Source organism: Oryzias latipes, chromosome 17 (assembly GCF_053564925.1).
Source record: "Oryzias latipes strain Hd-rR chromosome 17, Olatipes_Hd-rR_3.1".
Classification (NCBI taxonomy): Eukaryota; Metazoa; Chordata; class Actinopteri; order Beloniformes; family Adrianichthyidae; genus Oryzias; species Oryzias latipes.
In genome coordinates, this window is record NC_136253.1 from 32,153,194 (window position 1) to 32,169,241 (window position 16,048).

General features: G+C 40.6%; 1 protein-coding gene across 5 annotated transcripts in view; it reads left to right on the forward strand.

Annotated features, from left to right (window-relative positions):
• agap3 (ArfGAP with GTPase domain, ankyrin repeat and PH domain 3) overlaps nucleotides 1–16,048 on the forward strand; it is a 145,624-nt gene that overhangs the window by 60,338 nt on the left and 69,238 nt on the right. For all 5 annotated transcript variants that reach the window (XM_023965328.2, XM_078934094.1, XM_011487000.4 and 2 more), the window contains exons 2-3: nucleotides 6,498–6,556; nucleotides 12,250–12,337. In XM_023965328.2, the coding sequence (XP_023821096.1) occupies nucleotides 6,498–6,556; nucleotides 12,250–12,337 (147 nt within the window). The remainder of the gene's footprint in view (nucleotides 1–6,497; nucleotides 6,557–12,249; nucleotides 12,338–16,048) is intronic.

A 16,048-nucleotide genomic window follows, 5' to 3' on the forward strand; every position in this document is an offset into this window, starting at 1 on the left:
CATCCAGGTCCAGGCTCTTTAGAGACCAAGAAAGTCTTACCTGGCAACATCACATCGGTGACCCGTCGCACATCAGGTGACACGTGCGCACCTGTATTTGTAGCAGTTGTAGCATAAATCTTTTAAACTGCTCTGCTTTTGCATCTCTTTTTATTTGTGTTCTGCAATGACAAGTTACCACGGAAACCTGTTCTTTTGTGGCGTCAAGCCGCATTTGTCCATTTATTCCCTTGCACAGTCAGTCAGTCAGTCAGCAGGAATGTGGGTGTGCCCATCAACCTACGTGAGGTTGGGTGTTCTGCGCTCTGGGGAGGACTCGCTGCTTGTTGCTACCTGCCTGAACGCTCCTTCTCAATTTGAATCCCTAAAGCTGAAGCCAAGCGCGTGCACACACACACACACACACACACACACACAGTCATATTGTGTTAGTGTTGTAGGAGTTGAACTGGGTGAGAAGTTGGAGGTGTCCCCACCCCCACCTGCGGAGGAACAAAGCCTCCGTGGTGCCTGCAGACTGGGGAGTGATCACTGAACCGTGCCCTCACATCTGGGCTCTGTGGCGCTCCGTGGCGCTCCTTTGGATTGAGGTGCACTGGCTGCTCATGACGCGTGTAATGGGGTCATAAACGCACATATCTAGCGCGGCTGAGATTGTAGCGAACAGGGCTGGAGATAAAACTGAAGCACAGTCACTCAGACTGGCATTAACTTGCTTTTACTCTTTGAATTTTTCTAGAGAAGTCCCTGTGAGTTTGTATGCGATCCACACTCTCTTATCTCAAATCTGACAGAAAAGTTATGCACAGGGATGGAAATCCCTTTAGCTGTTTATTTATTTTTTTGCTCTGCCTGATTTGATATCGCTCCCTGTAAATCTCTGCCAACAGTGCTTCCTGGGTTAGCGTTATGTTGCCGTATTGAGTTGGAAGTCTAGTTCTGCACGAACACGGTTATGTTTGTACCAATGAGGGCCTTTTGCTGTGACTGCAGAACTTTATAAACTCAATAAGTTATTTAAACTTTATAGTAGGAAGTTCAGCTTGTCGAAATGCATTCATTTCAACTTTAGTTCTTTATGGAATACTGCTGTTTGTCAGTCTTTCTGGGTTTTTATGTAACTGATAAATATTTATCTGTTTTTTTACATGTAATTTTTTTTTCCTCCAAGCGTTCCCAGTGGTCTTTTAATAATGACTATGCGTTTTTCTAGGACATAGTTTCTGCAGAGCGGCGGGAGTTCATTAGAAATTTGCTTTTTAAATTATGGCAGGGATCATTGGCATGGAGCAACCCCGTCTCCCCTTCCCATTACCCACAACTGAGCTTTGTGTTTCTCCTGCTAACTTACAGCCCCTCACACCCACAACCTAATATTATTAGTTCAACAAAAGTGGCGATTAATGTTGAAGTTATCCAGCCATATAGTTTTGATCCGTATTCCAGCTAAGACAAGGAAAACAAAGACGTACATGTATCTAGTCGTCTGCAAGTGGATGCATCGGAACGGAACAAAGCAGGGAGCTTTTGGCCCGCCCAGCAAGTCACAAAAAAAGCATCTCCTCCGCACAGAATTTTTTTGTCTTCTCTTGATTCACGATTTTAATAAAGAAATACTCAGAAATGCAATTTTGAGTTAAAGTTTCCTTACATGTGTTCTCTATAATCAGAAAACTTGTTAAGAAGATCAAAAACTCTATTTTCTTTGGAGTTTGTCTTTAAGTAGAATTCCCACTTTGCTTGCAGACCTTAGTGATCAGTGCGTGTCTGCCGACTACAAAGAGCTTTAAGTAGGGCAAAACATCCAGATTGCATTTAGGAATAAAGATTTATACCTGCTTTTCTGCTGATTCTGTCAGTCACCTACCCCCTCAGGTTTTGGGTGGGTGTGGGTGGGGGACTGGAGCTCAGCAGATCAAAGATGAAAGCTGTTTCTGGGTTATTGTGTGCATAGGTGCTTTTTGGAGAGCAGGACGACGCTGCGGAACCACTTTGTTGAAACAAACTGAAGAAGAAGAAGAAAAACACAGGCTGCGAGGGAATGTTGGTTGAGGTCTGCAAATCTCCGAAACGTTTAGCTCGCCGAAATCTCACTCTTTAATTTCTGACCGTGAAAGAGCATGGTTGGAAAGTTGGAGTGTATGTTTAGCCCTCTCCTTCTACAAACCACTTCAGTCTCAGCGCATGAACGCATGCATACCAGAATGTGCGCGTGCACGAGGAACGAGCTTCTGCTCCATTTTTCTGCTTGGGCTGCTTTTTTTTCTCTCTTTTTATGAAATTGAATAAGTTTCATGGCAGCTGTGCCTCTTTGTTCTCAGACTGAGTGGTCATTTCATCTGAGCAGACATGAGCAGTGAAGTGAAAAACCTGACAAACAATCTGGAGCCACAATGATCCACTCACTCAGACAGAGACACTGGTGTCTTCGGCTGGCATGGCAGACGCTCCTTCTCTGTGTTCATGGACATTTTGGGATGTTTTAATGTGGCAAGGAACATATTTAAAGAATGCTGCAACGCTAAGAATGTGGATCTATTTAGAGTGCTTTCTTTTATTTCCAGACTCCAGTTGAAGGATGAAAGTTTGACTTTTGTGTATGTTTCAGACTAGTTTTTGAAGAAATGAATTGTAAGAGTTTTGAAGACTGTACGGGTGTTGTTTGGTTTGACCTTTGGTGACCTGTTCAGCGAGTTCCCGTTCCTTATGTGCTCTAAAGGACAAACAATTAGCTGTTTGTGCCCTGATTATTGACCTTTAGAATGAAAATGAGTAATTTTCAAGGCACGGAATACAGTTTTTTTAATGTTTTCAAAGCCTAAATGAGGTTATTGTAGTTAAAGACCCACTCCAATCATCTTTTGATCTATTTTCAGAGCGTTCCCAGTGGTCTTTTAATTATGAATATGCCGTGTTTAACCAAAATCAAAACCATTTTCTAAGACATACAGTGCAGACCAACAGTTTGGACACACCTTCCCATTCATTTGAATGGGAAGGTGTGTCCAAACTTTTGGTCTGTACTGTAGATTCTGCAGAGTGGTAGATGTTTGAAATTTACCTCTGGTTGTTGTGGGTGGTCCTGTTAAGTCCGCCCCCATTTCCCATCATACATCTGTTTACACGCTCTCCTGCTAGCTTACAGCCCCAACATAAAATTACCGGTGCAACAAAAATGGTGAGTGATATCGGAGCTTTCCAGCTGTATAGTTCTGTGCCAAATTCCAGCTTAGACGAGGAAAACCAAGACGTTCATGGATCTATTTTATCTGCGAGTGGAAGCATCGGAATGGAGCGGAGCAGGAAGCTGGTGCCCCATTGATCGTAGCAGCTACGTCACTTCTACCAACTTTTTCAAATGGGATTTTATTTGTCATCTCCTGACAACAATTTGAATACAGAAATACTTTTAGCAACTTTAAGCTTACGTTTCCATAGATTTGTCCTCCATCATCAGAAATTTTAATCAGAGTGAGTCTTTAACGGAATGAAAATGAAAATGCAAAACTAGTCTGGTGTCACAACACTTCTGGTGGTTTCCCGCAGGGATAGTCCCGTGGATTCTGTTGAAATGGGCGGAGAATGCTCAAAATGTTCATGTTGTTTTGCTTTGTTTTCAAATTGGGAGAAACTTGAAACGTCGCTGTGAGGATTGTGAACTTTGGTTTGGTTTTTGTCAGTTATATTTTGGTTTTTGGCCATGTTCTGTTTTAAATTGTCCCTCAGTCACCCCAGTGTCAGGTTTGTCATTATCCAAAGCCGCCTTAATTTCAATTAATTACCCTTTCGGTTCTTCCTTGTCAGGTCATCTGCTCTGTTCTGTTGTGCTATTGTTGCTCCATGGGTTTCGTCTTTCTTTAAGTTTCTGTCGCCAATTCTGGTCTCCTACAATTATGGATCCTACACCACCAGTTCCTGACTGTCACACTGTTACACCAGGATGTTTGGAGGGTGGTATTTCCGGAAAATGACCTCTGACTAAGAAGACAACATAACGACAACTAATTCACCTTTTCCTCTGACTTTTGAGGCATTTAAATGTTTGCTTCCATCCAGAACCAAACAGCTCTCTGAGAAAGCAACCTGAGCACTGTGAAGATTAGCGCTTGTGTGAGTCTTTCCCTTTATTACTCAACAAAACAGCGGTTAGGAAGTATACAATGTGCCGACAGCATGTGAGGTGAACCAAAAGGCAGGTAGAGCTTTATCCCGGTTGATCTCAGGAAGATGGGACCTGGAGAACGTGCACTTATGATGCCTTCAGTTGTGTCATGACATGTCAGACCCATAGCGGGAGGGCTTGACAAGTGCTGTAAAGACTGTCTGCCTCACACAATGATGGTAAAAAAAACAAAAAAAACTTTTGTGCTGGAAACCCCTCCAAACTCCTGCAGCAAGTGAGATACTGAAGAAATAAGTCAACACTTTAGTTGGGGATAATTGTTGTAGGTAAGGAGCCTCGGGCTTCCTCGGGCATGAGTCATTGGAGCTCTTATTATAGATTTCTAAAGGAAAACAGGGGAGCATTGTAACATCAGTGGTTACGTTATTGTTTATTCTGTTGCTCCCCTCATGTTCCCTTCGCCTCGGGCTCAGACGGATACCAGTACTGTTGCAATAAACGGGCCTACTGTAATGACAGAGCTTGAACTTCTGTTTATGACATGTCGATGGGGTCAGCAGGTGAAAATCAATCGTCAGCTGGCTTTAGAGAGAGGGTGACCTCTTTGGGAGTTATTATAAGGAGGTTGACAGACCCCCTAACAGGCAGATGGGCTTTGTTGTAATTGTTGTTCAGTTCCATTGTGTGGGAAACTGGCTCCGCTTCAGCGTTTGTTATTTGTGATTTTAAAATTGGGGGTTTGCACCGTTTCTCCTTGAGCTCTTTCCCACCACTGCGTTTACAAATGTTGCGAGTCAGGAAAAGTCTCAAAATAGTCCAAACAGGCTGAATCTAGCTCGATAATTGCTGCTTAAATAAGAGAGATTAGATGCATCCTGTTTATAGATTTTAATGTTTTCAATTTAGGGTATTGAGACAGATTTTTTTTTTGTCTTTTGTTTTTGTTTTGGGGCTTCATCGACATTTATACACCTTTGACTTTATTCATTGATTAATTTTACAATAAACTGTTTGTTCTTTTTATTTCCTTTTTCGGCAGGCATTACTCAGAATTCCCTTCTTCTACAGATTCAAATACATAAAAGAGTTTATAAATAAAAAATCTGGAAACTCTTAGAATTATTTTAGTAATTTTTTTATCTCTGCCTTTTGCTCCACCTTTTTAAGTATTTCCACTTTAAAAATCAAATTTAGCTTAACTCAGAGATTGATATATTTGCCATATGGGGCAAAGTCATTTAGTACAACAACCAACTTTAATTATGTATAGAAAGTTTGTATTGCAAACAGCTTAAGAAAAAAATAAGTCCCCTTTTACACATTTCTTTCATTTATTTCGCTCCTTATGGGTGCCGCCCATTAACTTAGAGCCGGCCCCAGCAGCCTGTCTGCGTTTTACCCATGAAAAGAACATACAACCTTTTGCTGGATGTGCATATTGTGCATATAAATGAAAAGGGTTTTGTCAATCACTGCTAGCTCAGCTGTGAAAGTGTGTGTGTGTGTTAGCCTGGGGGCGGAGCTGGCAGCGCAGAATCTTCCTGGAAGGGGCTGTTCCCCACTTTGTGATGTCACAATGTGAGAACCCCCTTGTTTTCATGGTTTGGGATGGGCTGGTGCTCAGAGAGCAGGGTTTAGGAAGAAAACTCAGAAATGCATGAATGGATGAATGAAAATACCACTTTTTTGTTGTGAAAAACTAACATTATTATGCACTTAAAAGAAAAAAAGAAGTTATTTTTGGATGATATAGGCCATTTAAAGTATTTCCTTTTGAACAAAGTTGACATTTTTTAGCACTTTCTGCATTCTGGGTCTGATTCCATAAAAAAGTCATCAACTGGACTTGATTACCTTTGGTAGATTTTTTATTTTAATATTGGCCAAGTTTTCCTTTTTCTTTGCAACCGGGAGGTAACTAAATGCTTTACATGTATTTACCTTTCATGGTGTGATTTTTACCTCATTTTATCTCGTCTTATCAGGAGGTGGAAGTGAGTCTATATTTGGCTTAATCACTTGATTTTCAGTTTTTTTCTTCTTTTTTTCCAAAGTTTGTGTGAAGTAATCCTGGATAAGGTAAAAGAATGTCTTAATGTTCTTGAAACCTTGAACGTGACATAAAGTAAAAAGGCATTTTTTACCTTGTCAGGTAAAACCTTATAGTATAATCTTGTGCTATTCTTATCTCATACTTGACAAAAAAAACTACACAAAAGAAAACAAAATGTTGGTGAAAAGAATATTTCACCCATCTAAGTGAATATTTCTGCTGGGTTGACAAAATGTCATAAATAACTTAAGCTGGTTCGCCTGCGGATGCATTTTCTTTTTTTAAAAGGTTTCTAAAACATTTTTCTCCGTTTGTTATCAGACTCTTTCGTCAACAGTCAGGAGTGGACGTTGAGTCGATCAGTTCCAGAACTTAAAGTGGTGAGTAACATTTTCATGTCACTGTTTCATTCATTCATGGATTCATGTCAGTTCAAAAGCAAAGCTGATCTGTCGTTTCACATGAAGAGGAATATTTGGGAAATAGGCCGGACTTTTTTCTGGCACAGAGCGGTGAATTCTTCTTCTTTTTTTATTTATTTACTTACTTTTACATGAGAATTGCTGGCGCGAAGATGCAGGGTGGCTTACAGCGGGACGCAAGATGAGTGACAGTTTTGGGCTAGACTGGTGACACATTCTGAGTCTGTTCCCACCCGCCAAGAAAGCACACAAACGCGCACAACCACAGCCAAATGCACAACGAGCATCCTGATGTTTTCACACAGAAAAACTCGCAGCCTCCAAGAGCTTCTATTTCTCTTTGTGCTGGTGGATGTGATGTTTTCCCTGTAAGGTAACTTGATTGCAGTCTTTTCAACACAAGAATCTTCAATGAAACAAAGTAGATGAGGGGTGGGCTCAAAAAAAAACTGGCAGTATAAGACTTCAAACACACCTGTTTGCTTTAAAGATCCAGTTGTTAATTAAAAGTTTCCTCCCATGGGGTTGTGTGAAAGAGAATTAGGTGAAAGAATGCACTTCTCTGTGTATAGAAAAATTTCAAAGACGTCACGACTAAAATGAGTTTTTATACAAGTATAAAAGAGCAGATTTTTTTTCTTATAAATGTATTTTAATAAACCTGAAAACAAATTTTTGTGCTCCAGTTTGAGCCTCTACCAACAAAAAAACTAAACAAAAAAAACAGGAATTTAATTATGTAGCTGCTTTTTTTGTGGGGGTGGGGGGTGGGCGGGGGTCTATTTTTCCAGGTTCCTCAGTATAATAGCCAGTCTGGAAAACAACCATTTAGAGACCCTCAATGATGAAAATGTGTTTTTGTTGTTTTTACCATGTTCTTGTGGCATTTTTCTAAAATGCCCCAAAAGATCAAAGATCAAAAGATAATCGTAGTGGGTCTTTAAGACTTTCAGCACTATGTGTATATCTATTGTAGGTTTGACTGATATAAAACAAGAGTGGAAACCGATTCCTCCCCTGACTGATTAGCACCTTCAACTCTTCACTCGTCTGTATTTTACCCACAGTTATGTTTTTTCTACTTTTTTCCCAATTTACACTTTGGATTCTGTTGACTGTTCTCTCCCCACATTTACCTGAAATGCAAAAAGCTTGCATCACTTTCTTGCTCTGGTTAACTTCTGCTTCTGTCAGCTGAAAAGTCTGCATTTACCCTGCAGCACACCGTGCCACAGTTTGGTTTGGACCAAATCTTAGGTGAGCTTTCAGACTTTCTAACAGAAGTGGACCATCAGAGGACGCAAACCCTTCGGCATCCAGTGTGACTTTGTGTTTAAGAGTCATTCAGGCAGCTTTGTTCTTCTGTGTAAAACAGAGGTACACAGAAAGGAATGGAGGTTGAAAGGAAACCAAGCGAGCCATTGCCGCTGCAGAATAAGATGAAACATGAGAGCTGCAGTACGAGCAACTAATAGGAGTATATCTGAGTTCACCCAGAGTTTGAGAGACATCGCTGCACCAAAAATAAAAAATAAAAAGATCCTCACTGTTAGTTTAGGTAGAGATGAGCTGTGGCTGCACGAAGTATTAACACAGAAAAATGAGAGTTATTGTGTGCCGGCTCAGGTAAGACTGAATGAGGATGATGAGGTGTCCCCAGCTGCCACTGAAGCAAATGAGTTCAAATATAATGGTGCGGCTGTTTATTATTTTTTTTTGTTAAAGAAGAAGGAGGTCTCTCTATCTCGGTACACAGAGTGAGGAATAGTCGTCATTATAAAAAGTCTCAGCTGCAATCAAATGAGGGAAGATGAGCAGCGTGTTCTGATCATCATATGAAGTTCAGGTTTTGTCTAAACGTAAATAGATAATTTGTCGGAACAGTTCAGAGGGATGAGGAGCCGAATGGATGAATAACAAATGCAACTGTCACAGCAACATCCACACAGAGAAAAAGGCTGTAAGAAAACAGCTCCTTGTTGTGCCTAAAGCTACGTTCACACCGCCCTCAAACAACGCGCGTTGCGACGGCCTCTTCCTGGGAAAATTGTATGTAAACGCATGTTTCAGGCTTCCGCGTTCACGCGTTGCTATACAACTTTCTACGACCGTCTTCGGGGTTTACATCCCTTGAACACTCGGTAAAAGTTAAACCAGTTGAGCTTGGATTTGGTCCCCAAATCCAGGCCAGGAGGGCCAGTGTCTTAAATGTTTTCCAACCAACAGGCCATTGAAGCTCCTTATTGGCCAAACACACCTGATCCAGGTAATCAGCAGGAAATAAGGCAGGGTTTCTGGAAAACACCAGCCCCTGAGGCCTGGATTTGGGGATCCCTGTTCCAACTGTTTGCAAGTTTATCATGGAGAAAATAATCACTGCACTTTGTGCACGGCCGGAATTATTTGCCACCAAGTCTTTCATATGTCGGAAGACAGCTGGGAAAGAAAAAGCGTGGAACAAGATTTGCACCACTTCGACGTGCACACCAAGCTTCTTTCAACTGTAGGTGGCGGACGTGTATTTATGTGGGGGGTTGACCTGTACGGGTGCTGCGGGGTTTTGGGTTGTCCGGGGAGGGTCCTAAACAGGTAGACCGTTGTGGCTGGATCTGACGGGGAGAGCAGGTGTGTCTTGCAGTTCCCTTGAGGCTGGTGCAGCCACCTCAAAGGATGTCGTGAAAATGGAACGCACCATTGTCGTGCATGTGGTACATATAGTGTGAGATATTGGTTAGGGTTTGGTAAGTTACACACACTTACGACGCCTGGATGATGCTGTCCTACGGTGCCCTAACGCTGCACTCTAGTCGTCAGTACACTGTGAGTACTGGCCCTTTAAGGATTGCGACCAAGTGCTGGACGCACGAGTGTGTGTGCGTGATAAGTGCCGTGTGACGCCTGTAGGATCTCCACAAAAACTCCAATTAGATTGTCACATTTCCATAATTCTAACAACCAGGCTGTGCACACTTATCACTTGAATAGCACTTTTGGAGTGGTTAAAGGAAATCCAAAAATCCTTACTACGCCTCTTCGTCTCACCTGCTTCACCCCTACATGTTGCTTAAGTGTTCACTACAACCTGTTGCATGACCGTTTTTGCACTACGGACTCACCAAGTGGTCAACGCTCTTAATATTTCCTGTGTCCCAGCTGCTCGCCCTGTGCAGGTTTGCCTTTTTTTTGCCTGCTGACAGCTCTTATCCACATTTGTAAGGGAAGTTGTGACTAACGATTTATTGAGAGTAGGATTAGGGGGGTTATTATCCTAAAGCAGGTAAAAACAAACCCCTCCCAACATGTTAAAAACAATTTAAGTAGACTGTTGCTCTACACGTTTTATGAGATTTGAACAATAGTTGTTGCATTTGCACATTATAAGGTCCTTCTTAATTTGATTACACTTTTATTTTATCAATGAACTTTTCTTTTTAACGATTGCTCTACCTGATTTTTTTAAGTCTGTCCTTTTATGTTAAGAAAAAAAAACAACAGATTTCAGCAGTTGAGTTGGAATTATGTGCACTTTTTTGTAGACTTTTTTTGTCATTTTTAAATTCCTTAAAGCTTTCTGACGTCACTGGTGCTCAGGCAGCCATGCATCAAGAAACAGTCGGACCCGACCTCTTTTTTTTTTTACTTCACCTGTTCTCAGATCTTTTCTGATTAGCTCCCTTTGATCCTTCCCTGCAAAATTGTTCCAGATCTGACTCCAAAGAAGAGTCCTGCTGATGAAGCATTCTTGGGGTTTTTTATGCTGCACATACAGTATAAAACAGCAGGAAGTCCATTCAAAGCGAGTTCTTGTTGACTCATAACTTTTGCCGTCACGAGCTCCAACCTTTGCACACTGACAGTTTATTCTGTTAGGGTAACTTCTATGTTTTCGTCAGTTTTGAAGAAGTTCTGGAAAAGCATCAGACAGCGAAACTTTCCCATAATAATTAAACATATACACGACTTCAACAACCCACTAATGATCTCTTGAAGGAGGGTGTGATTGTGGGTGGATTCATATGAAGCAGGAGAGAGGGAGGAGAGGAGGTGAGATCCTTTGTTCTTTCCAGACATGCAGCATCATCAACCTACCACCCGCCATACATTAGCCTGAAGGCACAACGATTACAGCCGAGCCGCTGCTTGGTTAGCTTACTTTCCATTAGTGCTCTCTGTTCTTAAAGCACACCAAAAGTCTGTTTGTTTTTTGTTTTTTACGCTTCAGCTGTGGAGGGGAAATCTATATCTATGCATTTCAAATGTTAATCGAGGGTTACACCATATATTTGTATTCATTTTAAAACTCACTCCGATCATCTTTTGATCTATTGTAAAAATCCCAGTAGTCTTTTACGTTGTTTTTAGCCAAAAATCCAAAAACGGCACCATTTTCTAGGGCACAATTTCTGCAGAGCAGCGGGAGTTCCTCAGAAATTGGCAACAGAACAGAACAGAGTAACCTTGCCCCCTCCTTTCCCTTCCTGTTGTTGAGAGCTCTCTGTTCACACTCTCATGCTGGCTTACAGCCCCTCACACCCCAAATCTAACATTACCGATGCAACAAAAATAGCAAGCTATATTTGAGCTATTAGAGCTCAGACATAGAAAACCTAGATGTACATGGATCTAGTCGTCTACCAGAGGATGCATCGGGATGGGGCGGAGCAAGGCGCCTGTGGCCCTGCTCAGCATGTTTTGGAAGTCCCAAATAGGCTCTTTTTAAAACAGTATTTTTTTTATTGTTCCAGATTCAAAATAGTTTGAAAAAAAAAACCCTCAGAATGCAATTTTGATCTTAATTTGTTATATTTTCTCTCTATTATCAGAAAGAGATGTTAAAAACATCAAAAACACCATTTTCATCATTGTGGCCTTTAAGGCACTCCAAATGTCTCTGTTTTTAAAATTCAAAGCAGCTTTTGTCCTGAGATGCTGGCTAGGACAATTCCATGAAAAGACATTGACAGATCTATTCAAAGGTATATCAGGTGTTGGACGTTGTGTTCGCCTTTTTAAATAGTAGAATATCTCTATAAAAAACAGGATTAAATGCTGAGAGAATTTGAAAAACTGAAGTCTCTTTCCCCTCCCACACCATAATAAGGAAAGTTTTCTCCTTCTGGAAATGCTCCCTGGATTTCCAGAAGGAGAATTTCCAGAATCTCCCTGCAAAATATCTGTATGACTAACGGACAGGTTGTGTCAGTGTTAGACAGCGGGAGAAGCTGCCAGAACTGAGGAGGTGACGCAGCTGTGTTCAGTAATAGAAAAATAATAGGCTTTTAAACATTTAAGTGTTTAAATGTTCTCCAATTGGCTCTCAAAATACAACTAGGAATTGTTTAATATGCGTTTTAAAAAGAAATATTAATCATGAAGTTGACCATTGTCGTCAACAAAGCTTCCAAATTTGAGGAAATGTTTTCATGGTTGAACCCTGAAAGAAGATCAAGAAAGAAGAAACTTTGACTTTGACTATATATAAACTATATATTATAAAACAATTCAAAATGAGTTCAGTTTTGTGAAAAATGCTTTGAAAACCTTTCTGTTGATTTTGTTATTTTTTCATTCCATTCTCACTCCTGTCATGTTTCCTTAAGTCTGTTTGTCATGTTTGTAATAACCACAATATTTTTCTTGTGGCTTCCCAGGGCATTGTGGGAAATCTGTCCAGTGGGAAGTCTGCCTTAGTGCATCGATACTTGACAGGAACATATGTGCAGGAGGAGTCTCCTGAAGGTAAGAGTCTGCAGAAGGAGGTGAGGGTTACCAGGAGATTTGCATATTTGACAGAAAGCAAAGAAACAGAAACCAGGCTTCTGAATAATGCAGCCCTCTGGCATCTCCTCCTACAACTATCAGAAGTTTAGACACAATCAGGAATAAGGGAATATGTCCAAACTTTTCTTAAATATTGTACGTTACACATTATATCCAGTAATGCTCATAAATGTAGATATTTTTTAATAAATAAAATAAAACACTAACATATTTTTATCAAAAAGACAACACATATGTAAATATAATTTATTTTTAATATTGTCCAAACGTTCACAAAGGTTTCTAAAGGCCCTGAAGCCTTTAAATACATAAAATTGAGTCCCCTGGGGTATAAAATCTGCCCCCCCTGAATGAAAATGATGGTGCATCCTGTTTAGCAATCAAGTCAGATGTTGTAAGCAAGGAGGCACGTTGAATTTGTGGAAGTTTTGGATGATGGTTCTATGAAACCCTAGCTTAGTTTCCATTGACTTTGAAATTGCGCAAATTGCATTTACAACAATATTGAAAACAGGACAACTTTGAAAAACTCGCATTTATCACAAAATAGATTTTGAGCTTGGAGGAGGTTGTTTTTGAGGCTGCAATGGAAACCACTTGTACCAAATTAAATAAGCCAGATAATGATGGCAATGCGCTTCTTGGTAGGAACTGGCTGCTTTGGGCGCTGCACAGTGGGCGCCATAAGAGGTCCCACAGCTGGTCTGTAAAATCACCAACCTCAATTTCCCAAAATCACACCACGTATAAGGAGCTTAACCCTCCATGGCCTGAATAAGACGCTGACGTCTCCTTCAAAAATCAAAGTGTTGTTCACATCTGTCGCCATGCTTTTGAGTGACTTATGGCGTGAGTTGGTATGTTTATTTGCATAGTTATGATTGAAATGGAAACAGTAATAGAAGTTGCAAAAATTGTGTTTTTTAAACATTTCTGGAAGTTTTGTGTGTAACGGAAAGGCAGCCATTGGGAGCAAGGCTAATTCACAAGAAATCCACCGACTTCATTAAAATATACAAGCAGGCAACCAGCTGGAGAGTTCTTGCTGAGTATAACCCTGTAAAGCACAATACATCCCAAAATTAATTTTTAATGCTCTTTTCAAAAAAAAAAAAAAAAAATTTTGATGAAATCTTCAAATAAATCTGCTATATTACTTTTTTATGAGATATAGATAATATCAGTTATGGGAAATTTGGTAGGTTTTTGCTCACAACAAGCCAAAACGCACAAGTTTGGGATACCCAAAGGAAATTTTTAAAATTATTATGGGATGGCCACAGAACCTGCAGCTTAGTGGCCATTTTGCGGCAGAGTGTGACATTTGGGAACTTGGGAATTTCGCACAGTACGGGGAAAGAAAACTTTTGTTCAAGCGGTCTTCACATTTCACAAACATTCCACCAGGTTACGTCTGCAACAACAACCAAGTTTTCTTTGACCTTTGACTTCAGAAGGAGGCCGCCATCTTGAATTGTCCCAAAAAAAAAAATCACCTTTAGGACTAGTACCTGTTTTTGGACGTTTTTTACTGGAATATTGTGAAACTCTGGTACAAGAATCCTTGGTTTAAGCTGAACAAAACAATATGGAATAGGAACATATTAGGAATGTGGGTGTGGTTAACACAAAACCTCTTTTGCCAAGGAAATCCAAAAGTTGACTTTTGTCAATTCTTTTAAAATTACAGAGACCTGGCCTTGTCCCCCAGGCAACCAAAAAATAAAACTGTTGCTATGGAGATAAAACAAAAAAAAATGTTTTTTTTTTTTTTTTTTTAAATGAAGTTGTTTCATGCAGCTCTAACCAGGGTGGAAGGGTAGAATGAGGGGCGTGGAGCATTTGCTTAGTCGATGAGGGCGGGTCAAAAGGGGGCGGCGAGGGCCGGGGGAGGGTATTTTTTTGTCTTTTCCAGTACTTCTGTTTTTGTTTCATTCACTGGGATAAAACTTTTTGTTTTCCAATACAGAAAATAAAAAGTGCTGAATGACAGTGTTTTATTTAGTGGGTGATTAACATGGCTTTTATTAATGGATATCTTACTAAATAGTTGTTCTCGGCTGATGTTGTTTTCATGTGACGCCTAAAACCTAAATTGTTTAGCTGAGCTCTCTAATGTAATTGATCGTAGGCTTGTTTTGATGCAGTGATGGCTTTCATTCATGCTGTCTAAAATGGCTCAGATAATGACAATCACAACAGTTTCATCACATCAAAACATGAAGGTGACACTAAAATGGTATCTTTTTTTTCTGAGGCCAAAAAAGTTTATTTCTGTTCTAATCAGGAACAAAAACTCTCTTTAGGTGATCATTTTTAAAACTGTTGAGTGGTGTAAAAGGTTTATATATATTGTATCTGTTGGCTGACTTGATAGTTAACAGTTGATCTTTGAAGGCTTTTCAGTGTTTCACTTTGGTATAATTATAGTATGGATGAGACATGAAGTGCATAATTTGTTTCTGGCATTTTCCTGCACCAGGGGAGGGAAAAAAAATCGCCATAGCTTAATTAATCCTTGAGAAATCAAGGGCTAATTTCAGCTTTGGTTGAAATGCTGGGTGGTTGTGGTGAGGCGGGGGGAGCAGCGGGGGCTGTTGTCGTAATCAAGGAAACATGTAGGTTCAGATGTGTGTTTTAGTGGCTTGTCTGTTGCCGTGGTGCCGCATACCTGCCCCCCGCCCCAGATGACCTGATGCCTCAGCGCTGGCTTTACCTCGGCTCCGGTATTTACTTTGCAGAAGTCTCGGCAATGTCTCTTTCTTCACTGTTTTGTTTCTGGGCTCTTGCTATGATATCTCCAAAAAAAAAAAAAAAAGAAAAGGTACTGGGGTGTGTTGCTATGGCAACACCGGATAGAGCTCCATTGGATTGTGGCGCTGTGTCAAGGTCTAATCCTCCGTGTAAAGCAGAGTATGCTCACTGCGTGTTAACTATGCCTACCAATCGACTGTCCCTGCATGTGGAAGGGGGTTGTAGTCACATTTTAATGTGAAGTTGAACCCAAACAATGACTCAGATTACCCACACGCAGCTTTTATTGAGTCAAGGTGACGCTGTAGTGTTTTCCACTTGGAGCTCTTAGTTCCGATCTAAATGAAAATCTGGATTATTTCATAATAAAAATGTTTTACTTCCGAGTCCTCCCCTCTTTTCTCGGTGAGCATCCATCCCCTCTGATGTTTCTGAGAGTCCTATAATCTTTGTCTGGCATATGAACACACTGGAGTCTGTACTAATTCTGATCAATCTGTGTCTGATCTCGCTCTCTGCAATGCAAACAGGCTTCAGACATGCATATGCAGAAACGTTTGTCTGAAAAAGCTCCAAAGCTGACTGACTTCATCGATCTCCCTCTGCGTAACACAGTCAGCATCAAAGCGAGGTCTGAGAGCCGCGAAAAGAGGCTGGGAGAATCCGCTATTTGCCTAGTGCGCTAAAGTGAACTTAGCAATGTGGAAGTATAGCTAGAGTGGATATAAATTGCTTGCTGACACAGGAAATATGGTTTTCCTAATAAGAATTACAGCCCTCCGATACTGCAGAGCGCTCGATTCCCCTGTTGAATGTGTGATCCTAATTACCTTATTTTATCACTTTATGGGATGTTAAAATTCCAAGACAAGACTAAAAGTTGTGTCCTTACTTCACATGTTCATCTGCTGCCTT